The 17664-nt window shown below is 45.7% G+C and overlaps 1 protein-coding gene and 1 long non-coding RNA gene across 4 annotated transcripts in view; one reads left to right on the plus strand and one right to left on the minus strand.

Annotated features, from left to right (window-relative positions):
• Positions 1-229: 229 nt before the first annotated feature.
• Positions 230-9129, minus strand: LOC138745582 (uncharacterized). Its single transcript, XR_011346349.1, has 2 exons — positions 8795-9129; positions 230-655 (listed from the first exon to the last, which is right to left on the minus strand). It is a non-coding gene; the product is annotated as an uncharacterized lncRNA (long non-coding RNA).
• sv2 (synaptic vesicle glycoprotein 2) overlaps positions 9069-17664 on the plus strand; it is a 69991-nt gene continuing 61395 nt past the window's right edge. For all 3 annotated transcript variants that reach the window (XM_069902769.1, XM_069902768.1, XM_069902770.1), the window contains exon 1: positions 9069-9264. In XM_069902769.1, the coding sequence (XP_069758870.1) occupies positions 9084-9264 (181 nt within the window). In that variant the 5' untranslated portion in view covers positions 9069-9083. The remainder of the gene's footprint in view (positions 9265-17664) is intronic.

Here is a 17664-nt window from a genome sequence, read left to right on the forward strand (position 1 = left end):
CATCAGAGAAGCATTTATTTATGACCCTAATCATTTTCCCCCTGGTGCATCCACATCCCTGAAGGTACCTATTCTTTTTCCTTCTAATGGACTTAAGAAAAGGGGACATGAAGTTTGCCAAGGTCACTTCATGTCCCCTTTTCTGCCCACCTGTGGCGAATGAGAAGATAGCATAAAATGCCACTTAATGTTTCACCAATTATTATTTAGAGGAACTACAGGATAAAGGTTGTGTTTTTTGATTTTGTCAAGGGACAGCTTTTTATTTCAAAAACTCGTGCGCGCACACACACATACATGAAATAGCATGAAAGCTGGGGATCCATGATAGTGTAAAAGCTCCTTCCATTCCCAGTGTTATTCAGTCTACCTATTTAGGTCTGCGCATGTTAGCATTAGCACTTCTTTGCACCATTGCCATTCATGCAGCCTCCTGGGGCAATCAGTGTTCACCACCCTCAATCTCCAGCAGACAGAGCCTAGACCATGGGTCCTTCTTGGATGGTTCCAGAATGCAGCTTCAGAATTTATGCTGGTTGAACGTTCAGCCATTACTCTGCCACATGATGCTCAGTGCTATTTTCCTACCCCCTTTGCTGTCCTCTAGTGGAGATCTCGTAAATTGGAGCAATCTATCCATGGCCTCTTGCAATACCTGTAAATTGGAAGAACACCACCTTATATTCCGAGCGCGCACTTTCCAACCAGACGGTATTAACATTATTAGGCCCTTTCAAATGCCATGTAAAATGGGGTTAACCAGGCAATTTGCACAGTTAGCGACCCAGGTACAGGGCGATTTGAAAGGGTCTCTGAACTACCTCAGAGGTGGTCAGGAAACCCAATAAAACTTAACCAGGCTTCCTGCTCCGGCGGTTTAAAAGGGGAAATAGCCGACCTGGTTACTCAGGTGACATCAGCGCTTGCTTGCGTACGTCATAGGGAAACCCCTGGCTGGGGGGGGGGGGGGTGGGCACGAATGGGGCAAGAGAAGTTGCTGCTGCTGCCCACAGGGGTGTGATTGCTGCCACGAACGTGGGAGAGTGGTTGCCTCCGTGATCGTGGGGGGGGGGTCCATGCCGCGTACGCCAGTCCGGTTCGCAGTGACGGCTCAATGCAGAAGTGCGGGCGCAATTACCAAAAAATCCCAAAATCCACTGCTCCAACAATCCTGCATTGAGCTTCGCCGCAAACCAGAGTGGCACGACACAGCAACAACTGCTCCCCCCTCAGTGCACTGCAGCGGCACATCACGGGGTGGAGGGGCTTACCATGACAATGATTTTTATATAAGGGCTTTTTTACTTACTAACACTAGTAATGTATTGGAACACAGGGTTTCTGGGTATCAGAAGCAAAGCTGAAACAGTTTTGATGGTGTCATTAATTAATGCTCCAGGAATACACAGTTACGTGGTACATTTTGGGCAATGAACTGCCTTTGGTTATTGAATCCTGAAAAGAACTAAGTTTTCTTAAGCTGTTCTGCATCGAGACTGCATTAGAAGGCCGAGAAGCACAAGTCATTGCAGAAATGGAGGCAACTGATTAAATGTCCCAGAGAGAGTGAAGGCATATTGCTTCATTCATCCCCAATAATAGTGACAGGTGTGCTTTACGATAGCATCAACGTATTCTAAATTGTATCAAATTAAAGTACCGACTGACGGCCGATACCTCCGGTCATCGTGGGGACGGGATCCCCCTTAAATTGCCAGGCCCCGATTTATCAGGTCGGCCTGGCTGCAATTTGAAAGGTGCATTCGGCACCCACGACCCAGTAATCGTAGCTGGGACCTAGGAAGGTTACCCAGGTGCTGCAATTTTTTTTTTTTTTTAATTTTTTATTTTTCACACCATAAATCACATTAGCAATGATATACACTATTTTTTTTCACACATATACAGTGACTTTTTCTCCCCCCCCCTCCTCCCAAGCCACCCCCCCACCCCCCCCTCTCATCCATTTTAGGTATACAATCTAGGTTGCATTAAGCCAGTCAGACAATGTTGTCATTCAACAAAAATACACCAGAAATTCTACTGAGTCCATTCTTTTCTTTCCTTCTCCTTCCATCAATTTAGGTAATGTTTGTCCCCGGTAGGTTTTCGCTATTGTATTTAATGTAAGGCTCCTCTACTTGTTCGAATATTTCAATATTATTTCTTAACCAATATGTTATTTTTTCTAATGGAATACATTTATTCATTTAAATTTAGTAGTTTCTTCCTTTTAATTTGGTTATGTATTCCATTAATATTTAAAGTCATATAGTTCAGCGTAGCCCTTTTATATTTTGTTCATCTTCTCTTTCCGTTTTTCCATCATTACCTTTCCTCCTTTTCCATTTCTGTTTTCTTATTTTCAACTCTTTATAAGACAACATTCCTACAACATCCAACATTTTCCTTATTCTCCTATTTCTATCTTATTTATCCCCAATCTCCCCTTCCCCTCCTGAGTTGTCCTTTATCCCTTGTCGGACAACCACATCTCCCCTCTCCATTTGGATTTGCGAATCCACTCGCAAGCGTCAACTGATTTTGCAGTGACCGCTATTCCCCCCACCCCGCCCCCCCCAGAAAAGATTTCACTTTTCATATGTCACAAAGGTCACTCTTTTAATTCCCTCCTTATTCTCTCTATTCCATTACCTTCCCTTATTAATTCTTGTCTATACTATCTATATTTTCCTCTAAGTACAGATACTTTCACGTATGCACATTGTCTCTATTCACTCTTATACCTCTTTACCCGCATACATATCAATCGTGATCATTTTTACTCTCATTAGAGAGTCTATTTTTGTAATTGTTCTGCAAATTTTCGTGCTTCTTCTGGATCCGAGAATAGTCTGTTTTGTTGTCCTGGAATAAATATTTTCAATACCGCTGGATGCTTTAGTATAAATTTATACCCCTTCTTCCATAAAATCGCCTTTGCTGTATTGAACTCTTTTCTCTTCTTTAGGAGTTCAAAACTTATATCTGGATAAATGAAGATTTTTTGCCCTTTATACTCCAGTGGTTTGTTGCCCTCTCTTACTTTTTCCATTGTCTTCTCCAGTACCTTTTCTCTTGTAGTATATCTTAGGAATTTTACTACAATAGATCTTGGTTTTTGTTGTGGTTGTGGTTTAGAGGCCAATACTCTATGTGCCCTTTCTATTTCCATTTCTTGCTGTAGTTCTGGACATCCTAGGGTCTTAGGTATCCACTCTTTTATAAACTCCCTCATATTCTTGCCTTCTTCATCTTCCTTAAGGCCCACTATCTTTATGTTATTCCTTCTGTTATGGTTTTCCATTGTATCTATTTTTTGAGCTAGTAGTTCTTGTGTCTCTTTAGTTTTTTTATTAGATTCCTCCAATTTCTTTTTTAAGTCTTCTACCTCCATTTCTGCTGCTACTGCCCGCTCTTCCATCTTGTCCATTTTCTTTCCCATTTCTGTTAAGGTCATCTCTATTTTATTCATTTTCTCTTCTGTGTGGTTTATTCTTTTTCTTAAATCCTTAAATTCCTGTGTTTGCCATTCTTTAAATGACTCCATGTATCCTTTAATAAGAGCAAGTATATCCTTTACCTTGCCTTTCTTTTCTTCTTCTATTTCCCTGTACTCTTCCTCTTCCTCTTCTTCTTCCTCTGGGTTGACCATCTGTTGTTTCTTTGGTGCCCTTTCCTCCTCTTCTTTCTTGTTTCTATTGTCTTCTGTGGTCTCTTCTTGCTGCAGGTGTTCTGCAGCTGTCGTTGCCGGCTGTGGAGATCGACTCCCCAGCTGGTCCCCCCTCCCGTCGGTGTGTTTTTTTTCATTCGCATCGCGCATGCGCGATTCCTCGCGCATGCGCGGTTGCGCACTTTTACTCGGCTCTGCGAGCCATTTTTGTAGTCCATTATTTACCGACCTGAGGGAGCGGGTTTCTCTCTCCGCAGCGGGCCTCTTCGGACAGGTAAGGCCTTCACCTTTTTCCTCCTTTGTCTTCTCTTCCTCTCTTCTTACCGTTGCTTTCGATTTTTCTTTTTTTGTTGCCATCTTCTTTCCACCTTTATACTCACTTTTCTGTAACTTTTATTTCTGTGCCTTTGTGTTTTCCTTTGTTTTTCCCGACTTTTCTGGAGAGGGCTGGAGTTCACCGTCCGGCCACTACTCCATCACGTGACTCCTCCTCCCAGGTGCTGCAATTTGAAGGCACCTAATGACTTCTCTAGGTTCTGTCAAAACCCTCCCCAATGTCTCTATCTTTCCCTATCCCTCCTGTCTTGCAGCTCCCCATCCCTTGCCCTTCCTTCTCCATTCAGAGTGCTACCCAATCCCCCCATTCCATCTCAGCTTTTTTCTCTTCTACCCTCTTACCTATTTGCCTGTGCTCCTCTCCCTGCTCCTTCCTCCCTCCTCCTCTCCTCACCTTTTTTTAATTCAATGGTCTGCCTGTTTATGTCATACCTTGAAGGGTGTAGAGAGCTCTGAGGAGAGGGAGTACCTTTGGAGCTGATAGCCACACCTCACTAAGGTGGGGATGGTAGGCATCACTGGACCTCACTCATCTCCTAAATCTCTCACTTCTTGGCTCCTCATGCCACATTCTGGAAACTGCTTCAGCTAGAGGGCGAAACCAAGTTGGGGGGGAGGGGTTGTCATTACAACACACTAGGTGATCATCCCATCGGTGGAGCAGACAGAAGAGGAGACATCTCCCGATAGCAGCAAAGGCGGATGAGGGTGCCCAACAATGGGTGGGGAAGCTCGCGAGCATGCCGCAAGAACTGCCGTGGACCCACGACACTCAGGGCCTGTCTGCCTAGCGTGTGAAGCCTGGATTCGGTGGACTGTGTGGAAGAAACCATCACTGGTTCAATGGACAGAAAGGCAATTTTCACAATGCGTCGTGGAGTGCTAAGAGGGCCCAGACACTGCTGGCCATCCACTGCACTCTGACCTATCTCCAGCCGTCTCGATTGCACCCTGATCTATCTCCATCCGTCTCGACTATGGGTTGCCATGGGTCCAGATAGGACGGGGTGTGGGAGTGAGGCTGATGACCTGCGCAATTCTCCTTCACTTTAATCCAAGTCAAGCGCAAGTCATGACTTAACAACAACAACATACCTTGAGCAGGATGTTGCCTGGATTGGAGAAAGTTTGCAAATAGTCAAGGTTAACAGAGTTAGGGATTTTCTCATTGGAGCGATGAAGGATAAGAAGTGATTTAATAGAGATCTACAACATTATGAGAGGCACAGATAGGGTGGACAGCCAGCACCATTTTACTGGGGCAACAGTAGCAAAAACTAATGGACACCTGTTTAAGGTGAGGGAGGGGGGGAAATTTCAGGGGAGAGAGTCAGAAGTACTGTTTTTTATACACTGAGTAATGGAGTTCTACCACATCCACCCCATTTTCCCTTTTGCAAGCTGTCGCCTCCTTACCCTTGAATGCCTGGATTGCAATGCCAGGGGTGGTGGTGGAGGCTGGTACAATAGGGACATTTAAAAGGCTCTGAGACAGGCACATAGATGGAAGAAAAAAAGAGGATTACAGGTGTGAGGCAGGGAAGGTTTAGTTTGCTGAGTAGGTTTATGTAGGTCAGAACAACATAGTGGGCCTGTTCTGTGCTGTAATATTCTAAGTTGATGAAGGGCCCAGGCGTGACTTTACTGACACTGTTTTCGCCCCCAAGGTGTCCCCAGAATCCAGCACAATCCTGTTTGCCCAAGGTATAACCTGCGGAAGGCTAATTCAGCAACAAAAAAGCAATTCTGTACGAAGTTAGACAGAGACAGATACCAGATATAGCAGGGATTGTCGGCCATTACATCCCTCAAAGCAAGGGCAAACACTTTAAATGGCAGTAGCCCTTTTTACACTGAAAAGCCACGTTATTGCTGAATACACGACCCGTCTCTGGAATTCATGAATGTCAGATATTGCAATGGATCACCATTAAAAACTGGAATTTCCTTCTAGCCATTTTTCCTTTGTTCTCCATGAGGAAGCTCGTGCGGCCCACAGTGCAGACTCCCTGGTATTTCCTCTTTAAGATCATCTATAGGCCATTTCAGATAGCCCAAAAGTTGAGATGTAAAGGCGGAAAAACTCCGCCAAAACACACAATCACCTGCCTTTCTGAATGTGTAGAAGCAGTCTCCGAGGCGCATACTCCAACCCCTCTCCGAGAGGGATAATCCGCCGATCAATCTGAATGTACAGCCGTGCTAAGCGGCTGTTTAGGGGTGAGCTGATGATGCCGTCAGCCTGCGACCCATCTCCCCACTCACCCATATAACCACTTACAGCACAGATCAAGCCAGTTCGGCCCTACTAGTCCATGCCGTAACAAATCCCCACCCTCCTAGTCCCACTAACCAGCACCCGGTCCATACCCCTCCAGTCCTCTCCTCTCCATGTAACTATCCAGTCTTTCCTTAAATGTAACCAATGATCCCGCCTCGACTACGTCTGCCGGAAGCTCATTCCACATCCCCACCACCCTTTGCGTAAAGAAATTTCCCCTCGTGTTCCCCTTATAATTTTCCCCCTTCAATCTTAAACCATGCCCTCTAGTTTGAATCTCCCCCACTCTTAATTGAAAAAGCCTATCCACATTTACTCTGTCTGTCCCTTTTAAAATCTTAAACACCTCTATCAAGTCCCCTCTCAATTTTCTACACTCCAGAGAAAAAAGCCCCAGTCTGCACAACCTTTCCCTGGAACTCAGACCCTGAAATCCTGTCAACATTCTCGTGAACCTTCTCTACACTCTCTCTATTTTGTTTATATCTTCCTCCAAGTCAGAGGCAGTGGGAGATGTCAACAGGGACCATCGGGGCGGCAGGGACTGTTAGGGCAGCGGGGGCCATCAGGCGCCAGCCAGTGTGGGCTGGGACAGCCACACCGGGCCGCTCTCTGCAGCTCAAACTGCAGCAGAGCAATGGCGGTCTTCGCTACCCATAATCCCCCACACAGCTGGAACTGTTCTGGGAACCATAGAGCGGTTTCAGCTGCGTGGGACATTATGGGTAGGTAAGACGGCTATTGCTCTGCTGTGTATTTATGATGGGTGGCGCTGTGGCACGTCGCCTCCACCTCCGTCAGATCCAGAGGGAGATACGAGGAGCCTCTGGATATGAATGGGATGCTGGAGCAGCCTTTCCTATTTTTCTATCCACTCTGTGGCTGGTCTCAGGGTGGAGGCCCAACATGAAATGGCCTACTGACTGGTGTTTCCAGGGGTTCTGTCTCGATCCTCCTCGCCAATCTGTTGTGTATTTAACAGAACACCAAGTACACGGAACGTGATGATAATTCTAAAATAGTGGAGTCTAATGCACATTATATATGGGTAATGGCATCATCGTGTACGACATGATGACATAATATTGTGATAGAGTTTATAGAGGTGTCTGGGAGATAAATTGGGAAAGGTTTGTTAGAGCAGGTCACACACAAACACTTCAAAACACATAATCTTTGCAGGAGGTTTTGCAAGAGGCTCAGAGTCTCACCATGGACTGTTATTTGCAAAAGGCAACAAATGTAACAACAGGCAGTAGCAGCTTTGTCTGGAAAACAGAATTTACTGTCTCCTTTTGAGAGGAGTAAAAAACAGGCTTTGCTCTGAGAGAGTGTGAGAGAGAGAGAGAGAGAGAGGAGAGACACAGATATCGGTTCCAGAGGGACAGGCTGGTCAAAGGAGAGGACTGGCTGTCGGTGTTTCCCTTGGAATATGAGAAACAGAAAGGAATTCTGTGGTGACCTGAAAGAAAGAGGTTATCATCTGGAGAACCCTGAAGGGGGCAGGTTTTGTCAGCAAGACCCCGGAGTGGCTGTCCTGGAATGAGAAAACTCTCTCTCTGAAAACCAGGAAGAACCCTCTTGAGCGTTTACTCGTTCGGCACCAAAGCCTGGTGAACTTTGTTAATGCTAACTTCTGCCCACAGTGCAAGAATTGCCTGCAACCCGTGAGAGCGGAACTTTGCTGAACTTACTGCACACGCCTGCGCTTAGCATTAGAAGGAGGTTAAGTGAGTCAAAGTTAAAGTTTGATCCTATTTTCACGTTCAAAGATAATTAAAAGCAACTACCCTTCGTCGTGGGTTTTGGTCTCATAACGATACATGATATTGCCCTATTGTTTTGACCTATATTTATTTTGTGACACGTTCATGAGAATAAATTCTGATCGATGAATATTGTTGATGCCAAATGATCTTATGGTTTATGAAGGGCACATCTTTATACCATAGAAATAGAATAATAATAGAAATATCAAGGGTTTCTTTTCTTTGGCTTGGCTTCGCGGACGAAGATTTATGGAAGGGTATGTCCACGTCTGCTGCAGGCTCGTTGGTGACTGACAAGTCCGATGCGGGACAGGCAGACACGGTTGCAGCGGTTGCAAGGGAAAATTGGTGGGTTGGGGTTGGGTGTTGGGTTTTCCTCCTTTGCCTTTTGTCAGTGAGGTGGGCTCTGCGGTCTTCTTCAAAGGAGGTTGCTGCCCGCCGAACTGTGAGGCGCCAAGATGCACGGTTTGAGGCGATATCAGCCCACTGGCGGTGGTCAATGTGGCAGGCACCAAGAGATTTCTTTAGGCAGTCCTTGTACCTCTTCTTTGGTGCACCTCTGTCACGGTGGGAGGGTAAAGCACAGAATTCTGCTGGTTAAGTGAAAAAACACACAAATGCTGGAGAAATCCAGCAGGTTAAACAGTGCCTTTAGGTAGCAAAGGTAAAGATATCAGTGTTATCTGTGAGGTGCATTGAAAGAAGCCAAGAGATCAAAGGAAGGTTGTGATTCACCTGGTACCTGTGGACCAGGTGGCAGGCTTGCCTCTGGTTACCATGTCATCGCCCGGCTCCTCCTCCTCCCCCCGCCACGTGGTGCGGGAGTTGAAGCCGCCTCCGGCCCCGTTGACGTCACGGCGCCTGCGGCCAAGAAAGAGAGGACGGATGTCAGTCCGGGAACCGCTCCTCGGGCCTGCTTGCCTCTGGTTACCATGACATCGTCTGGCTCCTCCTCCTCCTGCTCCCCCCGCCACGTGGTGCGGGAGTTGAAGCCGCTCCCCGGGCCTGCTTGCCTCTGGTTACCATGACATCGCCAGGCTCCTCCTCCTCCTCCCCCCGCCACGTGGTGCGGGAGTTGAAGCCGCCACCGGCCCCGTTGAGGTCACGGCGTCGCGGAGCGGGCGACCCGGCCAAGATGAGAGGACGGATGTCAGTCCGGGAACCGCTCCTGGGGCCTGCGGACGTTGAGGATGTAACGATCAGAGGTAACGATCGGAGGTTCCCCCCACCACCCCCTCCCCACGATCCTGCCCATTCCCTTCCTCCGCCCCCCCTCCCCCCGCGGCTCCCCTCTCGCCGCCATTCCCTTCCTCGCCGTCCGTCTGCCTGGTAACGTCGGAGCGGGATAGTATGGAATGGACCGAGTGGGCCAAAGGGCCTCTTTTGAGGCTGGGCTGCTACAGCCCATGGAAACGGTTCGGTTTGCAATCCATCCATCTCCAAAAAAAACACTTGCTTGAAATCTTGCCAAAACTGGCACAAGATTCACAACCTGTTATCGTTGTCCAGCCCTTCTGCCCATCTACGCTGTACTAATCCCATTTCCTTCTAAACTAGTGCTTCCCTCCCTTTTCTTTCCACCCCCCCACATCCTGTGGCATAGGTGCTCTGTAGTTAGTAAGGGATTTTCTTCTTTTCTTCTTTTTCTTTGGCTTGGCTTCGCGGACGAAGATTTATGGAGGGGTATGTCCACGTCAGCTGCAGGCTCGTTTGTGGCTGACAAGTCCGATGCGGGACAGGCAGACACGGTTGCAGCGGTTGCAGGGGAAAATTGGTTGGTTGGGGTTGGGTGTTGGGTTTTTCCTCCTTTGTCTTTTGTCAGTGAGGTGGGCTCTGCGGTCTTCTTCAAAGGAGGTTGCTGCCCGCTGAACTGTGAGGCGCCAAGATGCACGGTTTGAGGCGAGATCAGCCCACTGGCGGTGGTCAATGTGGCAGGCACCAAGAGATTTCTTTAGGCAGTCCTTGTACCTTTTCTTTGGTGCACCTCTGTCACGGTGGCCAGTGGAGAGCTCGCCATATAACACGATCTTGGGAAGGCGATGTAAGGGATTACTTAAGGTGAGTGGGGGAAAAAAAGGTCGAAACTCCGCCAAAACGCACAATCACCTATCTTTCTGAATGTGCAGAGGTGGTCTCCGAGCCACACATTCCAACCCGTCTCCAAGAGGGATAATCTCCGCAGCGCTGCCCACCGCCGGTCAATCTGAAGCCGCTTTCAGGTGGCCGGAATACCCCCAACGTAAAGCCGCCTAAAATACCCGAACGGAGCTGTTGAGAGGACACCTGAAAGCGGGAGAACCCTGATCCGAGGAGTACTTACCGAACCCTCCTCGGGTGGGTGCGTTCTCCGTTTCCGAACGCTCCTCCCCCCCACCACCCCGGGCACCTGAAAGTGGGTGGGATGACGGCCGGCTCCTGCCGACTGCTCCACGGCGCCTCTCCCTGCGGCAGGCCTTTCAGGTGCCAGAATAGCGCCTTCAGCGCTGCCACCTTGTTAGAAACAGAAGTACCTTCACAGAAATTGCTCGAGACAAAAATTGAGAACAAAGAACATTTATTATACAACAATGCAAAGTTGGGCGCTTCCCCTTACCCTGGGAATACACACATACACTGGGGCTCACCCAACTTTTATACAGTTGAATACCCTCTCCCTTACATTCTTCTGCCTCCTGGATTGGTTTGGCATTAGGCAATCCTGCCTGCCTGTGTGCTGTTTCTGTGAACTTGGAGGACTGTTGGTGGGGGGGGGGGGGTATCCTGTCAGTGTCTTATCATGTTATTATCCTCATTGTCCTGTCTTTGTTCTCATTTACACCTTCCCGACCATATGCAAACCTGCTAATTCTATCTAGGGCCAGAAGACCCTTATTATTCAGACTAACTCTCTATTTCCTACATTCTATTATCTATTGTCTATCCTTATCTCATTCATGGGTGAACTTGCTGATTCTGTCTAAGGCTAGGAGATTCTTATCTTACTCAGACTGATTCTGCTTCCTACATTCTAATATCCATGTCTTATCCTGTTCGTACTGACTTTATTCATTTACCCATATATCTATATTAGTTTCCTCATCTCCATATTTTTATATCAGTTGTACTCTTCTCTCACAATCCTCACTTTTCTTTTAGATCAGTGATACTGATCTCTCACAATGATCAGTGTTACTGATCTCTTACAACCTGAATGTTGCTTCGCACACACCCGCAGCCGGCTCTGAAGCCGCATTCTCCCGGCTATTCCACCTGAAAGTGGCTTGAATGTACGGCTGTTTAGGGGCAGCCTGATGATGCCCTGCTTGTTGAAGTACCTGTTCGGTTATGGTTTCCACCAAATTCACTGATGCATAAAAGTGCCCCACACCTCCTGTAAAGGTTAAAACCTTGTGTTTTTGATTCTTAGTTAATTTTTAAGAAGTATTGTTTATAATGTTACCATAGTGACTGTAACATATGTAGTAATATCTGCGCATACTAAGCTGGCATCTCATTCTTTGGTGAACTATGAAGGGAAAATAAGTTCGAGATAATTTTCTTTGAATTCTTATATATCTTTAAAGTTAAATATTGTTATGCCTTTACATATAGCCGAATGCTTTGTTTATTCATTCCTCCCTGTCTCTCCCTTTCCCTATCCCTCCTTTCCTCTCTTTCTTTCTCCTTTCCTCCAGCTCTGCATTCACTTCTCCCCCCCCATCAATTCTTAGCTTTTTCTCTCCTTCCCTCCTATCCATAGCCTCACCCTTTCTTCTCTCACCAACCCTCTCCCCCCACCCCGCCTTTTAATTCAGGCCCTTTTGCTCATACCTTGCCATATCTTTGCCGCCTGTAAATGCTGTAAGATCTGCTGAGTTTATTTTGTGTACTACAATCACAGTGTCTGCAGACTTACTTATTTCACTTGAGTTTCGTGTTTCCTTTTCTGATTCTTCTGTAAATTTAGGACTGAGCTCAAATTGTATGTCCATGACCCATTTCTCCAGCTGGCAGTTACCTTGATGCTAGTCAGTAATGTGTACTTGATCCCCATCCCAGCATAATGAACCTGTAAAATGTTTCTACATAGGTCATGCACAATATTAAAAGAGCAACTTTGATTTGACATAAAATAAAAACACAATGCGTGAGAAACTTGGCAGGTCAAACAGTGTTCCTTATGGAGCAAAGATAAAGATACATAACCGACATTTCGGGCTTGAACCCTTCATCAAAGTATGAGCAAAATGTAGGCCGGTGGCCATACAAAGTGATGGGGAAATGGTAGAAGGATAGATGGATGAGGGACGGACAGCACACCAGCAAATGGGGAGAGGGGATGGGGTGGAGAGCTGGAGGACAGAACAAAGGGAAAGTGAGGGGAGGTGTTAATTGGATATGATAAGAGGAGAGGTGAGAATTGTGGCAGGGAAAAGGGAGAGAGAACTGGGGAAAGGTGACGGGGAGGGGGGAGTAACGAAAACCAGAGAAGTCGATGTTAATGCCATCCAGTTAGAGGGTGCCCAGATGAGGTGTGGGTCTTCCAATTTGTGCGTGGTCAGTGCACGAGACCCTTTGCCTTTCCCCAGCTCTATCTCACTCTCTTTTCCCTCTGTCTCCTTTCACAGAGCCAAAATCAATTCTCACCTCTCCTCTTATCATATCCAATTGACATCTTTTGTTGGTCTGGACTCCTCCCCCAGCCTTCCTGTTCTTTGCTTATTCCTGTCAGCAATATATCTTTACTTCCTATTGTTATGAGCCAAGAGGACCTCAAAACCCAGCAGCAAATTCATCAAGACAAATGGTTACTTAAACAAAAGTTGCTTTTAATTATCTTTAACATTACTATTAACTTACTTAACCTAGCCCCCTTCTAATTCTAAGTGCACGTGTATATAATGTAAGGTCGGGTCAGATACAGCAATGAGCTCTCTGAACCCTTCTCCATTAACAATGGCGTGAAGCAAGGCTGCGGTCTCGCACCAACCCTCTTTTCAATCTTCTTCAGCATGATGCTGAAACAAGCCATGAAAGACCTCAACAATGAAGACGCTGTTTACATCCGGTACCGCACGGATGGCAGTCTCTTCAATCTGAGGCGCCTGCAAGCTCACACCAAGACACAAGAGCAACTTGTCCGTGAACTATTCTTTGCAGACGATGCCGCTTTAGTTGCCGATTCAAAGCCAGCTCTTCAGCGCTTGACGTCCTGTTTTGCGGAAACTGCCAAAATGTTTGGCCTGGAAGTCAACCTGAAGAAAACGGAGGTCCTCCATCAGCCAGCTCCTCACCATGATTACCAGCCCCCCCACAAAACTCAAAACGGTCAACCAGTTTACCTATCTCGGCTGCACCATTTCATCGGATGCAAGGATCGACAACGAGATAGACAACAGACTCGCCAAGGCAAATAGTGCCTTTGGAAGACTACACAAAAGAGTCTGGAAAAACAACCAACTGAAAAACCTCACAAAGATTAGCGTATACAGAGCCGTTGTCATACCCACAGTCCTGTTCGGCTCCGAATCATGGATCCTTTACCGGCATCACCTACGGCTCTTAGAACGCTTCCACCAGCGTTGTCTCCGCTCCATCCTCAACATTCATTGGAGCGACTTCATCTCCAACATCGAAGTACTCGAGATGGCAGAGGCCGACAGCATCGAATCCATGCTGCTGAAGATCAAACTGCGCTGGGTAGGTCACGTCTCCAGAATGGAGGACCATCGCTTTCCCAAGATCGTGTTATATGGCGAGCTCTCCACTGGCCACCGAGACAGAGGTGCACCAAAGAAGAGGTACAAGGACTGCCTAAAGAAACCTCTTGGTTTCTGCCACATTGACCACTACCAGTGGGCTGATATCGCCTCAAACCGTGCATCTTGGCGCCTCACAGTTCGGCGGGCAGCAACCTCCTTTGAAGAAGACCGCAGAGCCCACCTCACTGTCAAAAGACAAAGGAGGAAAAACCCAACACCCAACCCCAACCCACCAATTTTCCCTTGCAACCGCTGCAACCGTGTCTGCCTGTCCCGTATTGGACTTGTCAGCCACAAACGAGCCTGCAACTGACGTGGACTTTACCCCTCCATAAATCTTCGTATGCGAAGCCAAGCCAAAGAAAAAGAAAGAAGTTTAGAAAAGTTCTTTAATTCACAGTCCAATCTCACTTCTCATTCCTCCAAGTTCACTGGTTGCAAGCAATTCTTATACTGTGCACAGAATAACATTTATGAAGTTCACCAGGCTTTGGTGCTTGAAAGGTAAATGGTTAACGCTCAGGAAGGTTCTTGTCAGTTTTCAGAGAGAGATTTGTTGTTCGCTGGACACAAACTGATTCTTTGCAATCAGTCACATTAATGTCTTGCGGAAGAAATGCCCCATCAGGGTTTTCCAAATGATAACCTCTTTCTTTCAGGTCACCACAGAGTTCCTTTTTGTTTCTCTTACTTCAAGTGAAACCTTATACAGCCAGCCATCTCCTCTTGTATGGACCACAAGGGCTTTGACTGAGCTGAACGAAGCAGTCAGAACCCCGTATTCATGATCATTTTTAACATCATGACAATCATACCTCTAATATGATTAATTTGCAAATTATATTCTTGTAATATTAAACTCCAGTTTAACAATCTTCTGTTTTTAATTTTCATTTTATAGAAAAACACCAGAGGATTGTGGTCAGTAAATATCACAATTGGTTCATGAGATGTACATCAACATTCTGCAGAGCAAATATTATAGACAACAGTTCTTTCTCAATAGTGGAATAGTTCCTTTAATGAACATTGAATTTCTTTGAAAAGTAATTCAATAAAATTCAATGAAAGTTAATGTCATTTTCTCCAACTTCCTACGTGATACAACAAATCTGAAATTCTCTTTGTGTTCAGTTTGAAGTAGCCGTGTGGAATGATCTTCCGGGAGAAATAGTGGCGGCGGAGTCAATTGTATTATTTAAGAAAAGGTTGGACAGGTATATGGATGAGAAGAAGATGGAGGGTTATGGGCATTGTGCAGGGAGGTGGGACTAGAAAGGGGTGTTTGGTTCGGTGCGGACTAGAAAGGCCTAATGGCCTGTTTCCGTGCTGTAATTGTTATGTTATATGTCTTTGGCTTGGCTTCGCGGATGAAGATTTATGGAGGGGGTAAAAAGTCCACGTCAGCTGCAGGCTCGTTTGTGGCTGACAAGTCCGATGCGGGACAGGCAGACACGATTGCAGCGGTTGCAGGGGAAAATTGGTTGGTTGGGGTTGGGTGTTAGGTTTTTCCTCCTTTGTCTTTTGTCAGTGAGGTGGGCTCTGCGGTCTTCTTCAAAGGAGGTTGCTGCCCGCCAAACTGTGAGGTGCCAAGATGCACGGTTTGAGGCGTTATCAGCCCACTGGCGGTGGTCAATGTGGCAGGCACCAAGAGATTTCTTTAGGCAGTCCTTGTACCTTTTCTTTGGTGCACCTCTGTCACGGTGGCCAGTGGAGAGCTCGCCATATAACACGATCTTGGGAAGGCGATGGTCCTCCATTCTGGAGACGTGACCCATCCAGCGCAGCTGGATCTTCAGCAGCGTGGACTCGATGCTGTCGACCTCTGCCATCTCGAGTACTTCGACGTTAGGGATGTAAGCGCTCCAATGGATGCTGAGGATGGAGCGGAGACAACGCTGGTGGAAGCGTTCTAGGAGCCGTAGGTGGTGCCGGTAGAGGACCCATGATTCGGAGCCGAACAGGAGTGTGGGTATGACAACGGCTCTGTATACGCTTATCTTTGTGAGGTTTTTCAGTTGGTTGTTTTTCCAGACTCTTGTGTAGTCTTCCAAAGGCGCTATTTGCCTTGGCGAGTCTGTTGTCTATCTCATTGTCGATCCTTGCATCTGATGAAATGGTGCAGCCGAGATAGGTAAACTGGTTGACCGTTTTGAGTTTTGTGTGCCCGATGGAGATGTGGGGGGGGCTGGTAATCATGGTGGGGAGCTGGCTGATGGAGGACCTCAGTTTTCTTCAGGCTGACTTTCAGGCCAAACATTTTGGCAGTTTCCGCAAAGCAGTACGTCAAGCGCTGAAGAGCTGGTTCTGAATGGGCAACTAAAGCGGCATCATCTGCAAAGAGTAGTTCACGGACAAGTTTCTCTTGTGTCTTGGTGTGAGCTTGCAGGCGCCTCAGATTGAAGAGACTGCCATCCGTGCGGTACTGGATGTAAACAGCGTCTTCATTGTTGGGGTCTTTATATGTTATGTTATGTTAATCCCCAATTTATTTTGAGGAAGCGAACCTTTTGAGAAAATTTGTTGCCCAAAATGTTATAGATTGAAGCATCAAGCAATTCTGAGAATGTTACTTCGTTTGGATTTTCTTTTATATCCTATTTGAATCCCAGTGTTTAATTTGTAACTGAACCTAACTTGCACCTGGCATCTGAGATCGTCATTTGAATAGCATTTAAATTTTCTAGTTGTTTGCTAAAATGTCTAACTGAAATGTCAGGTTAAACTACATTCTCTGGTTATTTGTAAAGGGTAGAAATATTCCTAATCCATCTCCACAGTATCTTTATTGTTGCTGCCAGTGAGAGGAATCCTCCCAGTGAGATCCTTCATGAATAACCTGAATATCACCCCCACCAGTGCAAATTGCCTTAGAGATGATTACAATCCTGTGGTAACAGTTGCCCACCTTATTGCAGACTGTGGATTTACTTAAAAGCCGGGTGGCCAAGCTCTTTTGGGAGTGGGCCACAACAGAAAAATATAAAGAATTATGGGCCAAACAATATTTAAACCTGGCAGTTTTAACCACTTACGCTGCAAGAAAAACAGTGTTTTTAGACCAGAAAACTCCTGTGCGATTGAAAATTCATTTTCTATCAAGATAACTGCACGACAGTACTAAACAGTTTAATTATTGACATTATAGTAGTTTATTGATATGATCACATATTACAGTTGGCATTTCTGTATGGGCTGCTCTTAAATTTAAAGGAATACAATATAACTCTTTAAAACTCATTTTTAAAAATATTTTTATTGAGTTTAACATATAAGCAATATATTAAAAATTGACATTACATTATGATTCATTTGTACACGAGTAAACACAAAAAATAATGAAAAGAACTACGTCAATAGTTATTTGTAGAATTTCGAACTATTGGTAGAAATAATGTACGCAATTGTGTCAAACCCATTTATTGAAATAATTTGATAAAATAATAAAGGAAAAAAAACTACAAACTAAACTAATCTAACCCTTCCCTCTATCAAAGTTACCTTATATGTTGAGTTATTTTAAAAAAATCAATAATGTGGAATCTCTGGCGACCCCAGGAGAACAGGCAAAGAATCACCGAAACTTACAGTAATTATTAATTCTTCCAATTATAAAAAATTCTAAGAATGTGCCCCATAATTTCATAAATTGAAACTTTCTATCTTTAATATTATATTTGATTTTCTCTAAACTTAAACGGGACATTACATCATATAAACCACTATGCTTGAGTAGGGGATAAATCACTTTTCCATTTCAGTAAAATAGCTCGTCTGGCTACCAATGTAGTAAAAGCGAAAACTTTTTCCTGAGATGCCAATAAAAATGTATCTGGCATCTGATTGATGCCAAAGAGAGCAATT

Source organism: Narcine bancroftii, chromosome 11 (genome assembly GCF_036971445.1).
Source record: "Narcine bancroftii isolate sNarBan1 chromosome 11, sNarBan1.hap1, whole genome shotgun sequence".
NCBI classification, from domain to species: Eukaryota; Metazoa; Chordata; class Chondrichthyes; order Torpediniformes; family Narcinidae; genus Narcine; species Narcine bancroftii.